At 39.4% G+C, this 26,302-nt stretch overlaps 1 protein-coding gene across 3 annotated transcripts in view; it reads left to right on the top strand.

The window, feature by feature from the left end:
- Positions 1 to 26,302, top strand: part of LOC139692833 (CDK5 and ABL1 enzyme substrate 2) — a 60,058-nt gene that overhangs the window by 14,629 nt on the left and 19,127 nt on the right. For all 3 annotated transcript variants that reach the window (XM_071591133.1, XM_071591132.1, XM_071591134.1), the window contains exons 2-5: positions 16,266 to 16,453; positions 19,430 to 19,658; positions 24,027 to 24,153; positions 25,387 to 25,562. In XM_071591133.1, the coding sequence (XP_071447234.1) occupies positions 16,266 to 16,453; positions 19,430 to 19,658; positions 24,027 to 24,153; positions 25,387 to 25,562 (720 nt within the window). The remainder of the gene's footprint in view (positions 1 to 16,265; positions 16,454 to 19,429; positions 19,659 to 24,026; positions 24,154 to 25,386; positions 25,563 to 26,302) is intronic.

Below are 26,302 nucleotides of genomic sequence, written 5' to 3'. Positions count from 1 at the left end.
GTCTTTCACGGGGTACACTCATAACAAGAAAGCAAGGTTCCAGTCTAAAGAAACATTTTTCATTAAACGGACTGCATAAAAGATTAAGGGAGGAGTGTCAGTTCTCGTTAGTTATGCCAGAGGGAATTAACGGGAAGTATTTGAAATTCAGCACAGATGGTGTGAATTCAGGTATTAAATGAATCTCCTATGGAGATCCACTATTTTTGTCCAAAAATGCTGAGAAAGGAAAGTAGGTATCAGTTGACAATTGGTGAAAGCAAGATGGAAGTTCCATCTGACAGAAAGATAATCAAAGAAAAAAAAGAGTACTGGAAAAGTGCAAAGCTCTCGGATGTAATTTTGGGCATCAAACAATTCTCAAATGAAACTCACTTGTGATTAATTTTATCACAGTTTTACTACGCTGATCACGGTTTCGACCCGTAATGTCAATTTCAAGGTCAGTAGTACCTGAAGCACGAACATGAAGAAACCATGGTCGGTGTACTAAGATCGCACGAAAATTAAGTCGTGTATTTCTCTAAATCACTGGAAGATGATTATTAACTATTTTCTCAAAGTGATACCCGCCACTCTCAGTCACGTTTGCTGGTGAAACCGAGGGAATTATTGCGACACGCCATGATACCGAAAGGTTATCAAATCCGGATAAAATTAGATACATAAAACAGGAACGATTAATTTAAATACTCGTCCTTCTTTAACGCAAATGGAAATCTTAGCAAGACCAAAATTGCACCTCAACAAATGCAATCAAAAAACGTTATTACCATCCGCCATCCTTTACGCATCACACGTCACCAAAATTACAATTACTGGCGGGTGTCCTGTACAACTTTGGCGGCTCGAAGCGTATGCTGTAGCTTTACTGGCACACTATTAATCTTATATTGTTTTTGTCTTGCTAAAGTCTTCCTAAAGGTTTTAGAAGGGAAGATAGTTGGCGTATTATCTTGCCAAGGGGATGCTGAATTTACTCAAAAAGTGTTATGACTAAAGATAAAGAAGCCAGAATCACTATAGACAATAAGGCCCTCCCATCCATACTTCTACCGCTTCGCTTTTTTTCACTGCCCATTACAAATATACAATCTCTCCCGAAGCATTCTTAATGTGTGGAATGTTGAAACGTGTTAGTCTCCCCATAACCGCCCTTACCTCGTTGAGATTCAGAAGTCGCCGCCGGCAGAGAGAAATCCGACCAGGGCTTCAGCCAAGATCTCGTGCTAATACCGCAATGTGATAACCAAAATACCGGAAAGTTTCCGGTCTCTCTCCGCTTCGATATTTTTATGCTCAAGAGGTCAAGCTCAACGGGCTTCCGTCTCCCCGCCTTGAAATGGACAGGATTTCGAATCGCTTAGCATTTTCCAAAGGCAATCATTCTTCTGGATTTTGTTTTGATTTCCGAATATTTCGAAACGAATGTAAATGCCATCCTCATATTTTTATTTCAATAAATTCGTTTCACACTCCTCACGTCGTTCCCTTTGGTGGTGGGAAAAGTCACTTCATGGAAAATGCTCCATTTTGCTCATTTCTTCCATCAACTCAATACTTGCATATTTATTTCACCTCGGTAACGTTGCATATCGTTTCTTACGCGTGCTTCTGTTTCTGAGACTTCTAACATTCCTTGCTTTGAGCGTCTCTTCGAGCGCAGTCACCCGTGGCCTTCTCAGTAAACCCGTTCCTTTCCAAACGTTTTACCTGTCTCTCTCATTTTCGGGAATTAGAGATTCGCCTGTCATCCAGTCTGTCGACTACACCCAACCAACGGAGCTTAATTATATCATACTTGCCTATAATCAGTGCATCCAATTCACATTGTTTCGCAACCCACTCATTCTTCACCATATCTCTCTCATTTTTACCACCAACAATCCTCAAGTATCCTGTATCCACGGCATGTAGTCAGCATTTATGCTTATCGTGGCAAACACAAGTTTCACCCCCTTACCGTAAACTGGGGAGGAGAGCTCTTCCATCCGCTGACATTTAACTGCCGTAGAGAAACATTCCCCCTCCCCCCCACATACTACCTATTCGTTAAAATGAATTACTGGAATCTTTGCCGCATAAAATTTGATGACCCAAGCGTGGTTGATTTTCAATGATTCAAACATCGACCACTTACGCCTGTATGGACCGCCGGTTTTGAATTTAGATCTCCCAATTGACTGACCCTCCCGCGGTCTTCTCAGTGAGCTGCTGGTTTGATGTGAATTCCCCTTGTCACCGTTTACTCACATCCCCTGCGGCAAAAATAATTGTGTCAAGAGCACATTGGTGCCGTCATCCGCGGGGCAAAATTGAAGCATGAAGCACTCGAGTGCTTTACGCATTTTGACCTTTATGTAATACCGCAGGAAACGTCACTTGTGATTGTTAAAGCGAAGTGCCATGCGAAATCCTATTTCGGGGTGGTACGTACGTACGACATGGATGGTGGCACCCTCGGTTGGGTCCAAGTTTAGAGTGACTAAATGGATGCCTGTGACGACATATAAGAGATTTCGAGAAGATCTCCGATGCCACGCTTTCCTGGTACTTCCCGAAAACCCTGAGCTTGAGTGGGTAAAGACGAGAGAGGGTATCCACGAAATTTGACAACGCCGGAAAAAAAACTTTCGTGTGACTCAGCCCCTCTCAACTTAGAGCGGACGGAGTAGAGTAAAAGTGTGAGGCGCGCGCGGGGGGGATGGGGGTGGGTGGGTTGGGGTGTGTTGCCTCCGAGGTCATTTCTGCAGTTCAAGACGGACTTGCAGTGGAGGCAGGGGAAGGGGGCTGGGAAAAACACGGCGTCAGTATACTGTTGACAATACGCGCCAAATGGGTAAACATCTAGACGTCCTAGCCGACAGACGCTGTGCTGCGGTAAGGAAGGTTCCCTGGGCGATGCGAAGAAGTCTGGTCAGATTACTTTATTTTTTCTCTGAGAAGTGCGCCTCCCTCTTCGGGAATGAGTTTTCCGATGAGGAACATGGATACATGCCGGAGAATTGCATGGATCTAATTCATGACTCAGTGCCAAAATCCAACCAACCACTCGGTTAGCAGTGTGTTGCTTCCTAAATCCAAATAAATCAGCTCTAGTTACTTTCTCCAAGTTCCGAGTAGCAGTTTTTAAGTGGAGGCGACCGACTGCTGAGGTCATTTGCGCTATTAGGCCTGGACAGGAAAGGATGAAGGGTGTAGAGAAACCCGGCGTCGCACTCTTAATGAAAAGCGCCCAAGGGCCCGCAGCTTAACGTTCCAGCCGACGGACGACATACTCACTCTCAACGTACTCAAGTGCCCTCAAAGCACCTCAAGTAAGGTCCAGTGAAAAATAACTCTCCTCCGGGAGTCGATCTCGGGCCCTCTATGTGGGGAGCGAGTACGTCAGCCACCGCACCATCTCGATTCCCTTCAAGTTCCTGGTCGTCAACAAGTTGGTTTGTCGCAAAGGAGAATTATTTAAATGAAGTAGATAAACGGAGCAAAATCAGTTCTTAAATTAGCGGACGACGTGCTTACGAGACTTGTATTTCCAAATGGACCTTATGTGATTTTATAGAAATATTGTGCGTGCTATTTCAAATGCTTGAGAAAATCTGCGAAGTTTTTTAGCTCTAAATATTTCAAATTATTGAAATTACGCGACTAGATAATAAATTCAATATATACATAGCAGTAATGATGTACTCATTTATCGAGTAATGATACAGTTAATGTATTTTGTAAATAGTCGTAATTGGCGCGTCTACAGCTCAAATCCGGGGGAAGGCATTACATACTAAGAGCCATTTTCGAGCAGGAGGCTAACTTATCAGAAAGTATAAATCGGAAGACTCCGTTAGTCTTAGAGTGTAATCCCCTCTTTAATTCGAAAGTAATAATGATAACCGGTCGCAAAATGTTGTATCGATCGTCAAATTATTTTAAGTTAGAAATAAAGAATGTAAAAGCGCTACTTGCCTGTGAATGTGTGTTACGACGATTTCATTGAATTTTCCTTTCCCGAAACCCCTGAAATCAACTCGAGAAGTTACATTGACCTTCGTATGTGAACCTATTTCCAGTCGCGCCCACCGCTCAAAAGCACACAGGTGGAGGAATCTCTTATTCTCTTTTGCGGGGAGATGAGATGGCGAGTCTGTATAAATAGGGAAGGAAAGGGAATGAAAAAACGAGAAAAGAGAAAGTTGAGGGATAGGAATCCAATGAATGAAGGCGAATACGGTGGGGGGTGACATGGTGAAAATCGAATGGGGAAGTACCGGTCACACTCAAACACCAAGCGTAGGCGCCACTAGCAATTTCGGCAAATGCTTCTTGGGTTTGATCCGTACTGGTAAAATTTAAGAAAAAATGCTATGTGGATATCCCGTTTAAATTATATGGTGTTTATTCATTTTATATTTCAGGAAGTTTCCTTATGTAGGAATGTAGTCCAGTCTGTGCGAGAGAGTGTTTTAGCATATTAGCTCATTTCTGCCCAATAAAATCTTATGTAGAAAGTGTAGAAATATCCCGTATGTTACAAAACCCCGTTTGCGCGGAGTTCCTACGTTAACAATGTGTGACTTGGTTTTCATTTTTTAAGAATTATAAACAGTTTACTATCTATAAATATAGTAAAATTTGTTTCATATTATCATTATTATGGGGTGCTCCATAATTTCAATACTGCCGTTGGTCACGATTCAGTGTCGATTCAACATGTGGACATTATCCCTCATTGAATTCGCTTAAAAATATCGTATTCACATCGCAATTGTATTACAGCGATGCGTTATGACACTTTATAGCCGTTTTTCTTATGGCCGTCGATACCTCTTTCATATTGATGATCGATATTTGTAATCCAATGTTATAAATACCATGGGCGAAAAGCTTAGAGGAAAAAGCTTCTAACCCCTATGCAATATTCAATTCGCTATACGTCGAGGTTTTTCTTTTACTCTCGCCAGAAATTATCGTACCGCAATTGTGCACAGTTGAAAGTCATTTGTGTTGTCACATCAGTACCCGAAAGTATCGTACCGTTCCACTTCCATTCCCTACTTCCTCTTGTGCGAGCCAAATCTTTCTACCTTGCTTAGGTTAATATGTATTGTGAGTTGTGTATCATCATAAATGTATGACACGCGAGCTGGACGCTGCAAGTATATCATTTCGAAAGTTTGACGATTTACGTTAATTCTAATCAACGAAGAAGAAACCACAGTATGAAACCAGGTCTGGAAGAAGGGAAAACTGATTTCCTTTCGGGAAGACCTGCGATGCTTTTTCACATTTGTTCCTTTGAGAACCCAGAGGCGAATGATAGGACGCACTTATATCCGGAATTATAATTTTAAAAATTGGGTAATTCCGCATTGAATTTTATTTTAATAGGTTTCGAATAGCAAGGTCATCGCCAGTCAACGCATGCAGACAATGTTTTGGAAAAGGATGAGGGAGGAAAGAAGAGGGGCCGTCCTGATAGGAATCCCTTACCTCCAGTCCCTTCTCGTTCTCATGGTGGCTTCCCTGATTACGATTCGGGAAATGGAGACCCGGGTTACTTAAATTAAATTCTGTTTGGAGCGATGTAATCCTTCCATGCTAATCATGAATTTTTTCAACCAAATTACTCCGGAGATCATTAGTTTTATTTCCGAAGACTAGATTTTCACAATGTTCGAAGGTTGAAATTGGTTTGGAACGGATTTTGGCCCAAATAATGTGCACCGAGAGAACTTTTAAAACCGTGTCGCACCCTATAACATATTTCCGTTTCACATTTCTAGCTTCAATTATTGCAAACGCTCGCCGTGAATTCATACCTTACTGCCTAATGTGCGCTCATACGAGTATTGCGCTCGCACGGTTGAATGACACTTGTCGGCAGGCTCCTGTAGCAGAATCCCACCAGGACGTCACGCATCGACCGGTCTAGTTTTGCAGCCGAGAAAGAGGCTGATTTCTTCATTGCAGTCATCGGTGTCACGACTTCATGGTGTGTGTGTGTGTGTAAGAATCTCTCATGCCTCTCTTCATTTCAATAACCCGTCGGTACCCGTGGTAGCCTTGTGGTTCGCGTATCCGCTCAGAGGGCGGAATTGACATATTTGGCCCATTGAGCATTGATTGCGTTCTATTTATGCGTTTTAACTTTCAAATTCACTCGATCTTCGTAATTCGGATGCTTCGTTCACGAGCGAAAGGCGGATTAACCACGATGGACCAATCTCCTCGATTGTCGTCATGAGGGCCCTCTACCCGTGCATTTTAAACGTTACCGATGGATGCAAAACGATTGCAAAACATATTGGCCTCGCTAAAAAGCGAAGCTTAATTAAATGTTTCGGTCCACTTCACGTCAAGTCAATTGGACGGTTTCTCCCGTCGTCGTGGCCTCGTAGAGTAGGCCTCCGCCAACTCCAGTTAAAACTGCTGGCGAGAGCACTTCCGATGGCGAAAGCGAGGACTCGAGATGCAATCCAGTATCGCCGCATTGAAATGAGACAGATTAGATAAAGGGAAAAAATATGTTAAGGGCATTTAATAATGTGCGGTGGGCTGAGGACGGCGGTAGGAGGAGGTTGCGCAGAGCTTTTGAACCTTCGCGACGCTTGTAAACAGTGCGGCGACTTGACTCTGGAGACAAATTCCCTCCATTCCTTTTTATGGCCTTCGCTGCTTGGTGCACAACTCCTCGTGAAGCGCATCACAGCGACGGGATCGCGTCGCAACGACAAAAAATGATGATGTCCTCTCATAAAAAAGGCGTGACTGAATAGGGGAGGACTCAAAACTTTTTCCGGGAAAGCTGCGAACGCGAGGAGAGACGTCGAGGAAAACGTGTGTCCCCTGGTGTTACTTTCGTGCTGCTCGGTGCTGCTTGAGTTTTCATCGACAGAGGAATCGGGCTGTTGGGTGAGGCTTCGTGAGCGGGTGGGACTTCGTTTAGGAAGACTCCAGGGTCAGTCGGCTGGGTCTGGAGGAGGGTGTCTCTCAGGAAAAGCAGCGCCTGAGAAGACTTCTACTCCTTAGGAACCTCTTGTGTACAAAAACGATTCGTGTCTCTTAATATCTTTGGCGATTTCTTCAATCTGGAAAATTGTACATCTCCGTGTATATACCTGGACGTGCCGTTGAGCGAACATTCATTTGAACCACTCCGTCGTAAATCATGTCCGCTCTGTATTTCACTTATTTGTCATTGAATAATTAAAAGGCGTGTGGTTTGGTGTGCATTACATTATCATGTCAAATTGTGTCATTGACAGTTAACTAAATGTATCGACATACTATAGCTGACATTGACTGACTACTGGCTGTTTACTTACAGCACCTTGACATTGAAGTTTAAGCCAGTCCAATGGAATGTGAGTCCAAATAACCTTTCTGTCTTTTTTCTTAAACACTTTTTCCGTTTCCGTATGGCTGATCATGTGTGGATACTCTAATCAACGATTAATAAAGCAACAAACTGAATGATTTTGTATGAAAGAATAATCTTCCCGAAACCATATATTAATATTCGATGGTTTCGGGAAGGAAGAATCGAATGTCTCACAATACACACCACATGTATCATACATAATTTACCTATGTAATCTGGTACATGGGCGGACCTAGTTAGCACTGCATAGTTGTCAATCAATATTGATGCGTATATTTTTTTGTTAATTGGTGCTGTCAATTTGTGGTTGTGACGAATATGAAAGAGGTTTTGAAAACTTTTTGGCGAAAGATGACGAGACAGCTTTCATTTAAGGTCGAATAAAGGCGTAGCGTAAAATATAGATCCATAAATATAGTACATTTACTGTTATCGCAGCCACTTTTACCAACCAACCGTTGTTATTTCGCTTATGAATGTTTTTTTAATGCATACCATAAATTTAGTGAAATAAGACAGTCTCCTAAAAATTAAATTTTGATCTCTCTGAGGAAATGTTTATTTTACTGTGCAAAAATTAGGCTATATTTCTGGTAGCCATTGATCGTATTATGAAATAAGGCTTCTGGGTGCATCTTTTCGACGTGTGAGAATAAAACTGTTTATGGTAATTGATGTTATGTACATCGATTAGTCTCGGTGTTGTGATACACTTTGAAATGCATTAATCCTCTCTCAGTCCACCTCATCCGAAGGAAATCCGTAAAACTAACCAGAAAGTTGTGTGATTTTTTTATCTTCAAAATTTTAAAGTCAGTAACTGGGTTATTGGATGTGTTTATTTTTAATGTTTTAAGCACGCTTGATTACAGTTAAGTTAAATCTTAATGCTGTATTTTCCAAAGAACCTCTCTCGATCATGTACTTTTAGTTGTTTTGCTTTCCATGTCAATCGTTGTACTGTACTCTATCTCTGCATCGTTGCTCTGAAAAAATGTAGTTAGTTCCTTCCTTCGAGTTTCATGTGGGAAGATAATTGCTCAATAAGTTTCATTGGCGAATATAGCAGTGCCGAAGTATTGCGTTTTGTACTATTCTCGCAATGCTAAAACGAGTCACGGGGCGCATCGTAGCGTTTTACACGTGTAGCTGGTGTAGCGTTTTAAGCCGGAGACCTTCGAATTACACAAGGTCCCTGGTCGAATATAAATAGCAACGTGCCCAGAAAGTAATGGGAGAGGTCAGTTTATCCTCTAGGGATAACGTCTTGGTTTTCGTGAGAAATAAAACCTATAGATGGAAGCAGTCGCAAACAGATGAAGCATGTCGGGAAGTTATCAACTTAATCAAAGGAACTTATTTGGAGGATGAAAGAAGTAGGTCAATTTATTTAAAGCCACTTTTCTCACGATTTCCGCGTATTTTATTTCGACTGTTGTGCGAGTGAAATTGTGTTGCGTACTATGTTGAACGATTAAGTTTTTCAAGGTCACCGCCTTGAAAAGAAGATCTGGAAATAAAACTACTATTTTTTTCTCCCCAGCAGATATCCCCCACTCCTTCAGATTAACGGACATAAATAACGATTTTAGCAGTTATTGAAGGGCGCCGCGAACGCTACACGACAACCCTCGCCTGCTCCGACACACGTAGTCCTTGGCCGTGTACACGAGAAAATATATTATATGCTTCTGGTTTCATGAACGTGCCCCGCCGCACACATTCATGTTGTTTCTATCTTTAAGCATCCAAAAGTTATTCTCGAGAGGAAAAACTAGTTTGTATTATTCCCCGTTCTCTTGGTTCCACGACTGCCACCTGCTCGTCAAGACCACTCGAGTATTTCCGTCGTGGTCCGCTTCCCTTGTTGATGTTTTTCTCTTCCCGTTTCGTGTAGCTCGAAAGAGATTTTGATGTGCTTGCCCTTGCCCCATATTCTTCGTCATACTCCGTTTAAACGTGGGGCCATGGCTGCAGAATAGCACGAGAAAGTGAAATAAAGGAGTACAAGTTCCTTTTGTAATGCGCCATCCCATCGGGAAAGTAGAAACATATTTGACAGCATGCAATTCATGACTTTCCTGACATTAATTGAGAAAGAACAATCGCACTGTGCATTAGGAAATATATGTTGTTTCGACACTTTTCCTCTTTTTGCGGAATAATCAGGCATCTGATGAAGTCGTACACAGGTGAAACGTGTATTCTCTGTTGAATAGCTCGATTTTTCTTATTTTTTTGATAGGTATTTTGAAGCTTGAAACAGCAGTTTTTTCTTTACTTAATTGTCTCGTGCATCCTACAAGGTAAATCGTACGTTTTTTTCTTTTCTTTTTCACACATTAGGAATTTCCAAAAAACAAAGTGTGGATAACTATTCTGACTTCAATTTTAATTCACCAAGGGCCCGTATATTGACTCTCTTTTGAAGTTATTGTTGATATTTAACTACCTGATAAGCGTGCAACATGTATTAACACTCCATTCGGGCCTTAGATACTGTTAACTACCCAGATATTTAGTTTCAGGATGAATCCTTATCTAATGAGGACTAAACTGAAATTTATTAAAGTAATTAGTCTGTATTCCGCTTTAGGAAGTTTAATGCGGTGTAATATCCTGCCAACGACGGCAGATGGCCTATGATGACGATGACGAATAAAATTCAATGAATCAACGTCGTTGACAAAATTGGTAGTTAACGGTGGTATCATTTTATTTTCGCCGTTGAAATTGAAGCTTTTGAACTTATGTAGATGGCAATAACTTTAGTAGTTAACGATAACTTAAGTAGGTGACAATAACTGCAGTAGAAAATGAGGGCGATTCGTCAGTTAGCTTGACAAATGAACGAGTCGGACGACTAACGACTGTATTTTTGCGTCCACTTTAGCGAAATAATATTTAAGTCTCTCTTCTGTTATTTATTACTTTTAATTCCATATCTAGAAGACATATCACCTTTGACACCCGGGCGAGTTTTATAATCTGCCAACTTAACACAAACTTGTCCGTGCTGTTCTGTCGATTTCTCGTACAAGACCGTTTTTTTGTGGAATAATTATGTTCAATATGTCCTGCATTCGGTAAATATTGTCTAAATTCAAAATGACTCCGACATACTTACTAGAAAACGTTAGTGAATGTTTTATGTTACTAATTATCAGTGTGTGTTGAGTTTAACATTTCAGAGGCCATTTTAATTATTGTATCAATACAGTGTTGTTTCTGCTTGTGCGAATAGTTTTACTTGTGATTTAAGTTAGTTTTTACATCATTACGTTCAAGTAGGTATCACTGAATGTGTTGACGTGACGGTTGGGTTAAAATAAAGTCTTCCCTTCCAACGCATGTAGAGTAATAATGTCTTCATCTCCTGACGCGAGTGAATTCGAACATTTATACGAGTTATCTCGGCGGTGTTGAATATTTTTCAGAGGTATCTCGATCCCTACTTGAGGTGCTTTGTGGAGGGCACTTTGAGGGAGTACGCCGTCCGTCGGATGGGACGTTAAACTGCGGACCCCTTGGCGCCTTTTGTAAAGAGTAGGCTAATGCCGACGCCGGGTTTCTCTCCACCCTTCATCCTTTCCTGTCCATCCCCTATGGCGCAAATGACCTTAGCTGTCGGTCGCCTCCCCTCAAAACTACTACTACTACTACGAGTTATCTTCAAATAAGTTAAATTTGAGGGCTGTCTAATGTGAAAATATTTAAAAGAGATTGCTTATTAATCGTGCCTTTTGCATTCTTGTCAGTGATGTGGTGTTTTGTGTCGTCGTAGTTTTATTTATTGAAATACCTCCTTTTGCATGTGTCTGTACGCTTTTCCACTACCATATGCGAGTATCCTAAAATGTAAACCCTATAATCCGAGGTATGTACAAAGCGAGCGATAACTACGGCCGTATAAATATAATGGGAAGAGTCCACCCCAGCCGTACTCTTATAAATGGGCAAAGGATGGATTTCCCTCACCCATCCTTTGCCCATTTATAAGAGTACGGCTGGGGTGGACTCTTCCCATTATACTATAATCCGAGTATAGGCGGATGCGCTAAGCGACCAAACCTAAATGCGGATTACAACCGTATGATTTTAAATCTAGTCTAACGGTGCAAAATAAACTACGCCCTTTATTTTTTTTAAACAAATTGGAAAGTATTGGTCGAATTTGGTTGATTTTTTAGCGAGGAACTTGGAAGCAGCTGAATAGAGACATATTGAATGGGCTTAACAATTTTGCTGAAAAGTCACGTTTACGGTTCGTCATGACTTGGTTTCCAAGGGCGGCCGTCGCAACTGTCAAGCTCGGATGCTCATGGATGCTTCGTATTCCTTCCGCAGGTGCACCACTCTGCCTCAGTATTCAATAAGAAGGGAATGAAAATATGATTGGGTTAAAACTCTATTCATTTTTATTGCTGGCTATTCATCCTTGGATTTGAAAACAAGGATGCAGTGTTTTTGATACCAGAAGACTACAGAAGCAAAAGAGATACAATCAACGACTCGAGTGTCGAAAAAATGTAGAATGTAGAATTTGCATTCATCAGAGTAGTAACCAACGAGCTTTAAATGAGAGAGATTATTTAGAGCGAGATAAAATTTTGATCTGAAGATAGATATGAAAGTCGGTGGGCAATTAACAAAATCAGATTTGCTGATCGTCAAGCTTTAGTTTGTCAGTCAGCCAGGGGGTTGCAGGTATTTATGATTGAATTGAAAGTTCAATGCGATAGATATGGGATGAGAATAAATGTAAATATAAATAAAATGTAAATAAAGGTCATGCGGTCTTACTGAAAGAGTAAGACTAAATGAAACGTTAAAATAGGAGGGTTTAAACTAGAGCAGGTGGAACAGTTTACCTTTCTCGGAAGTGTTTTGGACCAAAATGGTCAAAGTTCGGACGTAAGGGGAATAATTGCGCTAGGCAAGGGGGCTTTCACCTGGAGGAGAGAATTGATGACAGGGACTTTGTATAAGGATTTTAAGAAAAGGCTTGTCAAAACTTTTATAGGGGGCGTAGTACGTCGCGGAAACGTGGCCATTGTAGCAGGATGATAGGTGTAGATTGGAGGCTTTTGAAATGCCGGTGTGTAGAAAGATGGAGAAGGTGAAATGGACCGAAAGGAAAACCACTGAGAAAGTGCAAGATACGAGGGTAGGCTGAAAACTAAGGCACACATGCTTGTAGACTAAAAACGAAATGACCTTGAGAAGAACTCCTGGTGGCATGTGGAAGTAACATTCCCCCTCAACATGCATGCGCAGGTTTGAAGTCGTTTCCATCCAGTGTTATTTCGAGAAGCGGAAGTATGGAGACGTTCTAGTGTGTCAAAGCGAATTAAACAGCGAGCTGTTAATGAATTTTCAACTGCTGGAAAAGTGGCTCCTACTGAGATTCATCGTCGTTTAAAGGCTGTTCATGGTGACGATGCTCTTAATAGGTCTACTGTAAATCTATGGGTAGTGAAATTTCGTGGTTGCGAGCCTGAAAAAGCCATAATTGTCGATGAAACTTCATTTGACTGTGTTTCGGAATGCTCGCCGAGTTTATGTGACCGATTTTCTACAACGATGGGCCACGATAAATTCTTCTCAGTATATTCAGACTCAAAAATAACTCCGACGTCGAGTTTGTCGTGTTAAAGGTAGCCTGGCGTCAATAATCTTGCAACATGAGAACGCTCGTCAACACACCTGGCGCACAATTGGAGAGGGTCTGCGAAACCTGAAATTTGAACCGATTCCTCACCCTCCTTATTCCCCCGATCTTGCGCCTTCAAATTTGCGGTTTTTTTTAAGGTTATCTACCTTAGCCGGTACCTAACCTTAAAATAAAAAAAATTGATTTGTGATTTGTATTCTGTGTTTGGCAGTGCCCTGGGATTGTCGTTGTTAAACTAATTAAAAATCTGACGTGATGATTTACAGTGATGCGGAGTAACTAGGTAGAATTAACTGAATCAACGGCAGCGATTACCTACTGCATAGGTATTTTGAACTTCTAATTCGTTTCATTTCTAAACATATCAAGATTACTTGCAACCTATTCATGGTTTACGTAAAGTAATCGTTTCTTTTTGTTTCAATCTTGCTCTATACATTCAAATGCAGTTTTGGCGCAATGCTTTTTATGCTTTTGAAGGCCGAGCACCCTATATATTGAAGGTGGAAATCTCAAACCACCTTTCTCCAGAATCTTATTAGTATCATATCCTATAAGTAACTTCAGCTTTGCTTTTGAATCCGTTCATGAAGCTTAACTTAGCTTGCAAAAGTTGTAGTTATCCGCATGGAAGTGTATAAACCTAAGTTAAAATGGTAACTTGAAGTTTGTTAAGCAATGCCTTCTTGCATCGAACTTGTCGTCCAGACCCACTTTTCAAATTTTATCAAATGTAACTGATTAAATTAAAAGCAGTAATTGTAACTGAGCCTAATTACTTTGTCCTGTATTCTTCCAATCTCTGATGAGGCACAACTGGCTCGAAATATTCCTTTCCTCGAGACGCGCGTCAGGGGATAAGTTGAATCGACCTCGGAAGTGCACCGTAGCAAACAAATCGCCACGAGCGTGTGGTGATTGACTAAAATTTATTTTTAATTATGCACGAGTACGAAATATGAGCATCCAGTGTAGACAGAGCTTTCAGAAATATTGAAACCGAAACAGTGTCACACTAACGTGATCATTCGAAACGTAGTGGCCTCGAAACGTTTTTTCTAGATAATTAAATGGGTGATTTTTTATTCATTTCACCGCGCAAGTTTAATAACCTCTCAGGTATAAAATTATGGTAATTTCCGGGATTCGTGTATTTTTTATTTAAAAAAATCACGCAGCAGTAAACACCAAAAAATTCGAGATCTCCGGGCACTTTCTCGGCGTTGTGTTGATGGGATCTCGAAGCAAACCCTTAATTAAGATCCATTTCATAACTGCCTCTGCCCAACGATGGGCAAACATAGCGGAAAGAAATGCAGCGATAGCTTTTCAATGAGGAATCTCTGCAGAAGAGGGCTGCGAGCTATTGTGACATAACACTGCAGACGCTCACTGAAAATTAAGTGGACAGACCGATCGGGAAATGAAAAAATGTTGGTATGCAGAAGTAGATAGCATACGAATAAAACACAAAAATCCACTGGTGGATGAAAAATAGACTAAAGTGAAGAATTCCTGAGGATCCTAATGGAAGCTTAAAATGAATGAGAGACGAAATAGTGTCTATATTTCCCCTTCTATTCACTACACAGCTTCATGTAGCATTATGTGAAAAATATTGAAAGTTATATTTTTTTAAGTATCACTAGTAATTCATTAGTACGAGGAGCAGTATTTTCTAGAGGTGACTGAAAAGGCAGTCCAATTTTTCTAGGGCCTCTTGTTAATATGACTCAAGCAACAAATTATAATCATTACTATTAAAATCAATGGACTAACTCCAGCACTCCCCAGTGTACCCTGCAATGCAAGTTAATCTTCCCTATGTTGCAAGGACATCCAGCTCTCAATTGCAGCTGGAGTCAATTGACCAAGCTAGATCTTCATCCAGTGGTTGCTCATCTTGGAGTGGATCCCCTGAAATATTTCTGTGTCTATTTTATAGATTAAGGTTTCACATTGCATAGCCAAAACAGTTCAAAATTTTGATATATTCAGGCAAATATGAAATATTTGTAAGTCCACATATTGAACATTTCACATCAGCACCACATGAATCATTCACCACTAAAGCCAGTCATTATCTTGAGGAATTTCAAGGAGGGATGACAAAAAAGAACACATGCCTCAGTGAAATGTGTGTTTCACTGGATATACTAGTAAATTTGTTTCAGTATCTCTCCTGCAAGAATCTCAACTAGCTCTGTGTCATATATGACCACAAGGTAATAGAAAATGAAGGCATTCTACCAGCTCTCATTGCATTTGTTGTTTCTGAAACCCACCATAAGGATGCCTTCTCAACATCATTTCTGCTGGAAAATTTTTCAGCTGAATTCCATTGTTGATAAAATTCAGTTGCAGATTCTTAGCGGAGAGATTTTTTCCACTTAGGAAATGTATTCCATAGCTAGAAAAGTCAAAATGTAAGCCGTAAAACATATTTTAATGTATAAATTTCTTTTCTGGAATGATACTTAAACTTTGGGGTAGTCATTGGACATCAAGCCCACTGTGCCAATTAACTCAATTTTTCATAACTCATTTCCCCCCCCCCTCATCTACCTATGTAATAACTGCAATAAAAGAGTTAAACAGGTCAGTTTAATACTTATTACAGTGACTATTGTTGCAGCAGTTTCATTATAATTGCATTGATTAATGATTTCAACACTGTGTGTCGTACAATGCAACGATGTCAAAGCATATAAATCATTCGCCTTGATCGGGATCCTGGTCAAGGCAAATTATTTTTACACTTTGAAATATTTGCATCATTATTTGTGCTAGTGGATGACTCTATTAAAAGTTACTCTCATGGTATCTCCCGCAGTTTCTTTGGACTGTGTGTCTTTTTCAAGGTATTAGTAATGGCACATTATGTTGGGACCATGGTGGCTGAATTCAATTAAGTGTGAAAATTGACTTGTTTTATCCTTTTATTTTGACAAAAATCAAATATGTTTGCAAAGTGATGCCTGAGGCACCATCTATGTAACCATTTCACTCAGTCCATACACACTTAACTTACTTATGTCAGTTGTCTAAAATCAGTGTTCCTCCAAATCTTCTTGTCTATGAACTGGTGACTTATTGCATGATTACAAATGCTTTCGTCTGCATTGCAACAGCGAAGGCATTTGTATAGAAATGCGTGTGACCCACTTTGTGCCCACCTCAAGTGCATCTGTCTGCATGCATGTGCTTGCTCAGGACCAACACTGTCGGTGGAGAGTATGGGCACCAAGACAGCCGCCGTTCATTCGTATCCACGGCGGGTGGGGTGGGAGGGCCTCGAGGAAGCCGCCGCCTCACATCTCGTGCAGTCTCCTCGGGTGACCACCACCTCTTCTATGGAGGCAGCAGTGAGAGCATACCAGGGTCCCATTCCCTCTTTCCGGGTGAGAAGTCTGTCCTTGTCTAATAGATGGAATCGTATAATTAGAACAAGATGACTGTAGATATCATGGGGTTTATAGGACTTTGTGGTTTCATTATCTATAATGTGTGCAAGTGGTATCTAGTTAAATGCTCTTCCTTCACTGTGAATGGGAGCCAGGTGTGAAGGAAATGGGATGATTTTATTGTAGGTGAGACCAGTTTCCCTCAACCAGTGTGGATACTTACAGCCGAGCTTAACTCAGTGAAAATTAAGATATGAATGTACATTGCTGTTTATTAATTATGAGGAATCAATTCTCTTTTAGTTTGTTGGGAAAATTATATTTGTATGAAAGTATAATGCATTTAAAATTTGTAACAATTACATGAATGCTGTTCATTGGAAAGTTTAATTCAGTACATATATTGATTCAGTGAATATGCTCAAATGAATATGATTTATTGTTTTGATAAAATAAAAGTATATCAGAAGTGGTTTAATTTAAATTAGCTAATCTATTTTTTTGTTATTCTGGTAATTTAGGCGAAACCAGCCAAGACATTGAGCCATCACAATCTTTTGTAGGATTCATATAGTCATTGATTTATGTAAAATTTGGTCATTTTTGTGTGTGCTACTACTTAAAAAATCAGAATATTAGATTTTGAACTCACAAAAGTTAAAATTGTTTTCAAGAAATCTCTTTATTTGTCTTCATTTTCATTTTTAATCCTGTCCATGATTGTTTATGCATGCTAAAAATTCTCTCTTCTCTTTTGATCAGAACTATTTTATTAGCATAAATATAATGGGTTATTTTATATAATAACATATTATTTTGTTTAAAGTCACATGTTCACAATTGATATTTATGAACATAGCATAGCTCTTAGATGGATACATACATATCATAAAAATAAAAGTAAGCTTAAGATAACAAACCGAACGGTATTAGGGTTAACCCTATGAAATTTATCCATGATGGAAAGGAAACAAACTATGCAAATTTCACTTGAATAGAGATTTATTTACGACCCGGGTTTCAAACACTTAAGGAAGATGACATTAAGTGTTTGAAACCCGGGTCGTGAATAAATCTCTATTCAAGTGAAATTTGCATAGTTTGTTTCCTTTCCATCAAGCTTAAGATAAACCGAAATTTGAAAAACAAAGTTATTCATATAATAGAAGAATTGAATAAAACCCAAAAATCTTATGATAGATAGTTGATCATACTGTCTCATTTCAAAAAGTAGACTAATCTGTTTACAAAGTAGTCTGTGAACTTTGACTGTGAAAAAGCCTGTCTTTTAGGTGTTATCAGATCATGAATACTTTTTCTTTAGCCATCCGCATTATTTAAAGTCATGTCAGATATTGAACTTTGGGGAAAAGCCCGTTTTGATAAATTGGCCATGGTTCTTTTTACATGTTAAATGATTTTTTGTGCTTTGTATAAAGCCTATGTATTAGAAGTGTCACTTTATTATCAAAAATGTTTCTGCAAGCACTCATTGCTCTCAGTTAATTATCATTAAAGAGATAATTTCCATAAAGAAAAAAATCCTCTATATAGGTTTGTTACTCCAGCAGCCTATATATATTTATTCTCAGTTATAATAATGACTGTAAATTTTGGAGTTGTGAACTTAACTTAGTATTGATTGATCTATGGGAACTAGAAGTGATTACTTAACCCATTAATATACTTGTGACTTTAACATGCAGTTTACTGTTTAATAATAATAATGCTATCTCATTGTGATGTGATGTGGGATAAGTGCTTACTTACTTACACCATTTGTTCTTAAAACTATTGATATTTACATTATTTAACCTCAAATTTGACATGCTCTCTGTCCTACAAGCAATGTTAAATGCACACAATGTGTTTATGTATTAGAAAGGTTGTATAAGGTGCCCTGGAATAGAGATAGTTTGGGAACAAGAAAATGATACTAGCAAGTGAAGAGAATTAAAATTTACCTAGGTATAATTTGTAAAACGGGGAACCTATCAGGGGGTAAGGGAATTAACACTAAATGGGAAATGAATGGAGGGCTACAGTAAACCAATCTTAGAATTGAAATACTGATGATAATGATGATGATAGGTATAATTATTTTTTTTACAATATAGGCACTTTTTTTCATTCTTTCATTGCTTGTTTTTATTTTTCTGTATCTGGATCAAGTGCTATAGGCTCATTGACCTCTTATTTTCAAACCTCCTCCCTTTGAAAGGGTCAAAAGACCAGAATGAATGAAGTGGGTTGTAGGAATTTTGAAATGGCTGTTTTATCTGTTTTAGGTCATCATTCTAAAAAACTGATTTTTTCCCATAGTATGCACATTAAAAATTTTTATTATTGGGCTCTTCTTCTTCTTAGAAAACTTAAGGCGATTGTGATAGTGTTATGGTAATGGTGAATGTGTTTGGAAGATTGGTTGTCTGAAAATTGATTGAATTATAATTGAAAAAAAATGCCTGTTTACCACCTTTCCTCTCCAGAATATATTATTGAATGAAATCTTAAAATATTAACTTGGAAATGCATATTTATACTGCTGCTTCCAGTATCTAAAGGCTGTTGATATCATAGGTGCATTTCATTTAACCCTCTGGAGTGAAATTATTTACTATGATCAAAATAATTAATGTATCATGGGATGGTCATTTAATTTCCATCAAACCTTTTAGTTAAGTTATTTACTGTAATTTATGGAGTTGTGGCCTACAGTATGTCCATTACATCACGATAACTTGAGGCAAGAAAAAATATTGGGAAAGGTTTTGCAAGCACATAATGTCAGATTCAGTTTAACTGCTCGGAAACGTGCTGGTACTGAGTTCTTGTGATTTTCTTTTAATGTTTTAATACCCTGATGTTTATTTGTCTTCGATTATCCCTTATTTGGATGCATGGGTTGCTTCTGTAGCCTCTTCTATGTACTCTTGGCACTGTAGTCTCTTCTAATTCATGTATTTAATGCAGGCAAGGTGAAAGCAAGCGGCAGTGGTTTCACCTCAATCTCCAGCACAGGAGCTCCTCCCTCAGATATTCCGGGGAAGGAGGTTCGTTTTGTTGCAAGTTCGGGTGTTTGTTCTCAGCAACAGCAGGAGAATCCAGGATCTCGGATGGTCCTTGTGTCTGCCCGAAGGAGGGCTCCATTCCTTGTGTTTTCAGCCCTCCCTTATGCCAAAGGAAACAGTCGATGCGGAAGGTATAATTATATTCCCTGAAAACGCTTCACCTCTTCATTCATTTAGTGGTACTTCCATTGATGAATAAATAAGCTAACGTATTATTGGACAGCATTTCCATGACATACAGTGAATGAGTGGCTCAAGGTCCGATGTTAACAATTGTTTGCCATCCTATTTCAGGGTTTTATATTTTAATTTCTGTATTTTTCTCTCTTGTCATTAGTTCCATAATTTTGGGCCTGAAAAAAATTTGTTTTCTGCTTTAGACTCTTCTTGGATTACTCAGTAATTACAACAATTCATAGAACAATAAAAGAGGTAATTCTCAGTCTAATTTTTAAATTATATCTACACACATAGTGGCAGGACACAATTACTCACTGTGTGATTGTTTACAGGAGCCATTGAATTTTCTGTATGATTATACTGATTAACCATTCCTCTCTGACTACTGACCCTCCTGTAGGATTGTTTATGTAGATGGTCTCATAGGGCCTTAATTGTATTCTCATTTAAATAAAGATAAAGTTGAGAAAATTAAAGAGCTTACATGATAAACACACTATCAGAGTGACATATTTATACCATTATTTAAACCTCATTACATCACTGTAAGTAATGAATTTCTAAATCACTGGAAAACATGTGCGTATTGGGTGTTATAGTTATATTAAGGCTTGTGTGCATATTGTGAAATGCATTTTTATGCTTACTTTTTCTCAAAGCTATATTTAAGGTTTTTACTGGTGTGTCAAGTATTTCCTTTAAATTAAGTAATATTTTTTACATATGTAAGGTTTATGCCCATCCTTGAAATTTAAATATATGCGGCTAAAATATCAGTAAAGCTGCATTGCTTATATCATGTATGTACATATAGTCATAATTTTCAGTTGACCTAGAATGTCTTTGCTGCAATGATAAGGTACGCTCAAGATTTATATAATGATCCTCGTATGCATTGTATTTTATAGCAAAGAGTATAACTTTTGTAATGAGCTGCACTTTTATCATATTAGGATGAATGTGAAAGCAAGTGACTGAAATGCATATTGGAATAAGTTACTTAATACCATTAGCTACGTTTAAAGCAAGGCGGCCAGTAAGTGATGGTGTCACGTTAAAAACACTATTGAGGAAGGCAATGGGAAACCACCTCAATTATCATTCCCTAGAAAAATATGATGGACAATAGAGATATTTTGAGTCCTGGCAACCACGGGGCTCGGCCCAATCGGCCGTGTGTCGTGCCCGGCAGCGGGGGAGGCAAGGCTTCCGCGGTCGTCATCCCACGAAACCCTTGCAAGGGAAAACCAGCAGCAGCAGGACAGAAGACGCAGGAGAAGAAGACGAAATTAGTTAGAATAGGAACGTGGAATGTTAGGACAATGATGAGGACAGGGAAATTGGAGAATGTTAAGCGAGAGATGGAAAGGGGAAATATAGATATTTTAGGTCTATGCGAGATGAGATGGAAAGATAGCGGGGATTACTGGAGTGATAAGTATAGAATAATATACAGCGGTGGGGACGAGAGCCAACGAGGGGTTGCCATAGTATTAAATGAAGAGGTAGGAAGAAGCGTAGTCAACATAGAGCAGGTAACGGATAGAATACTACTAGTAGAGATAAAAGCAGAACCGACGAACTTAGTTATTATTCAGGTATACATGCCACCGAGCAACCATAAGGAAGAAGAGGTCGATAGGATATACGATCAGTTAGAGGACATGATCGCGTGTGTTCCCTCAGGGAAACATTTGATAGTGATGGGGGATTGGAATGCGACGGTAGGCGAAGGACGAGATGGTGATGAGGTGGGCGACTACGGTTTAGGCACGAGGAATGACCGCGGGGAGAAAGCAGTTGAGTTCTGCAGGAGACAGGGGTTAGTCATCACCAACACTTGGTTTAGACACCACAAAAGACGCAGTTATACATGGAAAATGCCAGGTGACTCAGGAAGATATCAGCTAGATTATATCCTGGTTAGACACAGGTTTAGGAACAGTGTGATAAATTCGCACAGCTTCCCGGGAGCGGATGCAGACTCTGACCACAATTTAGTTGTTATGAAATGTAGCGTACGTTTCGAAAAGATAAGGCAGGGGCGGCGAGTTAGAAAATGGAATGTAGAAGCATTAAATGGGTTGAAAAGGAAGGAATACAAACAGGCGGTAGAGAAAATCATGGAGGATGGTAAAGGGCTTATAACTATCGGAGAAAAATGGGAAATGATCAAAAAAGTGTTGTCTAAAGCCGCAAATGACACTATTGGAACCGTTAACGCTAAAAGGACTAGGAAACCATGGATCACGGATGAGATGATTACAAAGATGGATGAGAGGCGAAAATGGAAGAATATAAATACAGAATTAGGCAAAATGAAGTACAAAGAATTGAACAATAAATTGAGGCGGGCAACAAATAAGGCAAAAGACACATGGTGGAAGACGCAGTGCGAGGATATGGAAAGTCTGCAGAGGAAGGGTGAAATCGGTGCGCTGTACAGCAAAGTTAAATCGTTATCGGGAAGTAAGAAAGGAAGAGCTATGCTAACAGTTAGAGATAAGGTGGGTAAGGTAATAGTTGACGCAGGAAAGATCCAAGAGAGATGGAAGGAGTATATAGAAGAACTGTATGGTAAAGAACTCAGACCAACAAAGTTAGACATTGAAAAAGAAAATGACGTAGAGGAGGACAGCTTAGGTCCATTCATACTAGACCATGAGATAGAAAGGGCATTAAGGGAGATGAAACTAAATAAGGCCGTGGGGGTAGATAACATTCCCGTGGAACTTTTAAAATGCTTAGGAAAATGTGGGAGGAAGAGGCTATATGGGCTGATCCGTAGCATTTATGAGGAGGGAATCTGGCCGGAAGACTTTGTGAGATCAGTTTTAGTTCCGATTCCGAAAAAGGTAAAGGCCACGTCATGTGAGGACTATAGGACAATTAGTTTGATATCCCACGCAGCTAAAGTTGTTCTCAGGATCATAAACAAAAGGATAGAGAGTAGGGCAAATGATTACTTAGGGGATGATCAGTTTGGGTTTAGGAAGGGGAGAGGTACGCGTGATGCCATTGCAGTAATGAGATTATTAATCGAGAGGAATATAGAACACAACCAGGAGGTATTTGCCTGTTTCGTAGATTTCGAAAAAGCGTTTGATAGGGTGAATTGGGAAAAACTGATGAGTATATTGCAGAAAATAGGAATAGATTGGAGGGAAAGGAGGCTAATCCGCAACCTGTACATGTCTCAGACTGCTCAGGTGCGGGTGGGAAACGGGGAGTCAGGATGGGCAGTGTTAGGAAGGGGTGTAAGGCAGGGTTGCCCATTATCACCGTTGCTGTTCAACCTGTATGCAGAGGAAATGATTAAAGAGGCATGGGAAGAACTCGAGGTAGGAATGAAAGTGGGCGGGGAATTCGTAAAATCAGTTAGGTTTGCTGATGACCAAGCTTTAGTTTGTCAGTCAGCCATGGGGCTGCAAGCATTGCTGAGTGAATTGGAAATTCAGTGCGACAGGTATGGGATGAGAATCAATATTAAGAAAACAAAGGTTATGCGATTTTCTAGAAAGAAAAAGGCCAAGCTTAACATTAAAATAGGAGGGCAAAAACTAGAGCAGGTAGAGCAGTTTACGTATCTCGGTAGTGTTTTGGACCAACACGGTCAAAGTAGTAGGGACGTAAGGAGAAGAATTGCGCTAGGCAAAGAGGCTTTCACAAGGAGGAGGGAGTTGATGACGGGGACTCTGAGTAAGGATGTTAAGAAAAGACTCGTAAAAACTTTGATATGGAGCGTAGCTATGTACGGTGCGGAAACGTGGTCATTGAAGCAGGAGGATAGACGTAGATTGGAGGCTTTTGAAATGTGGGTGTGGAGAAGAATGGAGAAGGTGAAATGGACAGAGAAGAAAACAAATGAGGAAGTACTTGGTATGGTGGGCGAAGAGAGGGGTTTGTTGGGAGCAATCCTATGGAGGCAGGAAAAGTGGATGAAGGGGGTGTTGACCGGCAGTGGGATGTTGAAGACTGTGATAGAGGGTAGAATGTTGGGCAAAAGAGGAAAGGGAAGGAACAGGATAGGGATGTTGGACGGGATGAAGGGAGGAAGAAAGTACTCAGAGATGAAGAGGGACCTGATATAGAGTAGGATGATGGTTTTTTCGTTTTGTTAGGAGTAATAAAATATTTGTTTGGTAGTTGTGTCCATCGAAAAACCTACCTTAGCTGGTAGATTACCTTAAAAAAAAAAAAGCAAGAAGAGAATAATTACTTTTGAGATTCCTGAATTGGTTAACTTGACAACTGTACATACTCACGTGAGTTCTGCTTTCGCAGTGGTTTCCATTTATTTTCCTTTTCTTCCACTGTAGGAGCGATACAAAGAAAGAGGGCGGACGAAAACGGCATTCATCTGGGCCAAGACCCCTCTCCTCCTTGGCGGATGGTCCTGATCCATTCGACTTGCTGGGAATCGAGAAAGCTGGACAGGATGGACAGGTAAGAATCATTTAACTGAATTCGTAATCAGATCAAATTTTTGCCAAAAAAGTAATGGATGAGAGGGCAAAAAAGAGCTAAGAAATGTATAAATATGATGTATCACTTGTTGAATCTTGTCTTGTGCCTGAAGATGGTTTAATGGACTGAAACGCATTGTGCGTTACAATAAACCTGTGGAAAAGTGCAAACTTGTTTCTCATGATGACGAACTTCCACTACATCTTGCCTGAATCTGTTGAATTTATCTATATTCTTTTGCAGTAATAAAAGATAGTAAGAATAATTAACTGAGGAATTTTAACAGTGTAAAGCAGATGTATTGATCATATATTAATGTCATTAATGGTGGTCGATAGATTTAGAGGTTTTGAGTAGTCCCTGAAATGGTAAACACTGTGGTGGACTTCATCCATAAATGGGTTAAATGCATTTTGGCCCTTGTCTTTTTTTTTCTTCCCTTTGCACCTACTCCTTTTCTCAATTTTTATCCACTCGCTCTTTCTTTCGTCTATCACAGCCATCTATGTTCCTCTACATTTCTTTCTCCCCCATCTAGTTTTTTCCATTTCTTTCTTTTCCGGCTACATATAATGCTTCTTCCTTTTTCTGCCTTTTGTCCTCAGGCTTTTTTTCCTCGTCCACACATACAAATGGCACATTTTTATATTATGCTATTTTCGCATTCTTTTCTGCCATAAAAATTGTGAAGCTATGGTTCATTTATATGTTTCGGTGATGTTCCATTTGATTCAGCTGCTTTATTTATGGTGTATTTTAAACTTAATTTGGGAATCAATTTTATGCATGAATTTAACTGGAGATCAGGTATTTGCTTGTTTATTGGCTTCCTGCCCTAAGGGCCAGAGTTTGAATCTCAGGGGTAGCAGAAACTTTAGTTGGTATCATGTGGAGGGCATTTCATGTGGATTATGCCATCCGTTTGTTGGTATGTTAACTTTTAATCCTTACCTTGTTTCATTAAGGGTAAGCTAATGCTGAGAGTGGGTTTCTTTCCACCCTTTCCTTATTTGCTGCAAATGTCACCTCTGCCATGTTATCCAACTATCCCTAATTGTGTAAATGACCGCAGCTGTGGGTTGATTCCCCTAATAATTGCTACCATTGATTAAAGTTGGTAAATTTCATAAATTAAGTACAGCATCTGATGATGCTGCTCATATTTCAATTAAAAATAATGAATTACTCATGTGTTGATTATTTTCCTTTTAGGAGATATCTTATGGTCGACTTCTTGTTCCCTCGAGAAACTTTGTGCGCACAGAAAAACGTCACCAGGAAGGAGGTGGCAGTGATCCCAATTCAGATCATACCATGCCTTTGTCTGCCCTTCCCATTGGGACTGCATCTTCAACAGTAGCTCAGTTAAGGCATCCAGTTGTTGCAAGGTAAGTCCATATAGATAGGATGACACATTTTGTTCTCTGCTATTTTTTATGTTCGTTGAAGTATTCATAGTTTGTAGGAAACTAATCTAATATCACTGTAGCAGTACCCAAGTTTTTGGTATCATTTACTCTTCTGTATGGTACACAGTAATCAACCAGCAGGTGATTGCAGCCAGTTGGTAAAGCTTAGGGGAAATGAGATTTTACACTCAGCACCTCACACTTCAATCTCTTGAAATTATCTTCGAATTCCAGATCTATTGTATGAAATTACTTTCCATATATTTTTGACCAAATTTTATCTTACCTCATTTTCTTCATAGAAGAGAATTTACTCAGATAAAGCTTAATATTCATGCATACATAAATTCATATTTATTATTCTTATCTTTCATTGATTGATTATATTTAAATGAGTTTTTGATTTACTTTGTTTGAATTCTGGCGATTAGCTAATATGCAGAGTTAATGGAATAACGATATTTACAGTCATTTGAACTAGGTACTGATAATAGAAATAATTACGTGCAGCAATGCATCAGTAGGTTTATTGAACAGTATGCATACTCAATTGAAAGAGTAGGATTCTTTTGATCATAAATATCTATTGTGTATGTTTACTAGGTCAACTTCGTATATAGAATAACTTTTAACTTCATCCAAAATTGAAATTGAATTAGGATATGGATCGTGCGCTGCTTTCTGAAATTAAAGTTCTGTGAGTTAGTTAAATCCTGCAG

This window comes from Hetaerina americana, unplaced genomic scaffold (genome assembly GCF_022747635.1).
Source record: "Hetaerina americana unplaced genomic scaffold, ioHetAmer1.1.p SCAF_42, whole genome shotgun sequence".
Taxonomy (NCBI): domain Eukaryota; kingdom Metazoa; phylum Arthropoda; class Insecta; order Odonata; family Calopterygidae; genus Hetaerina; species Hetaerina americana.
This window is presented reverse-complemented; position numbering and strand designations above follow the sequence as displayed.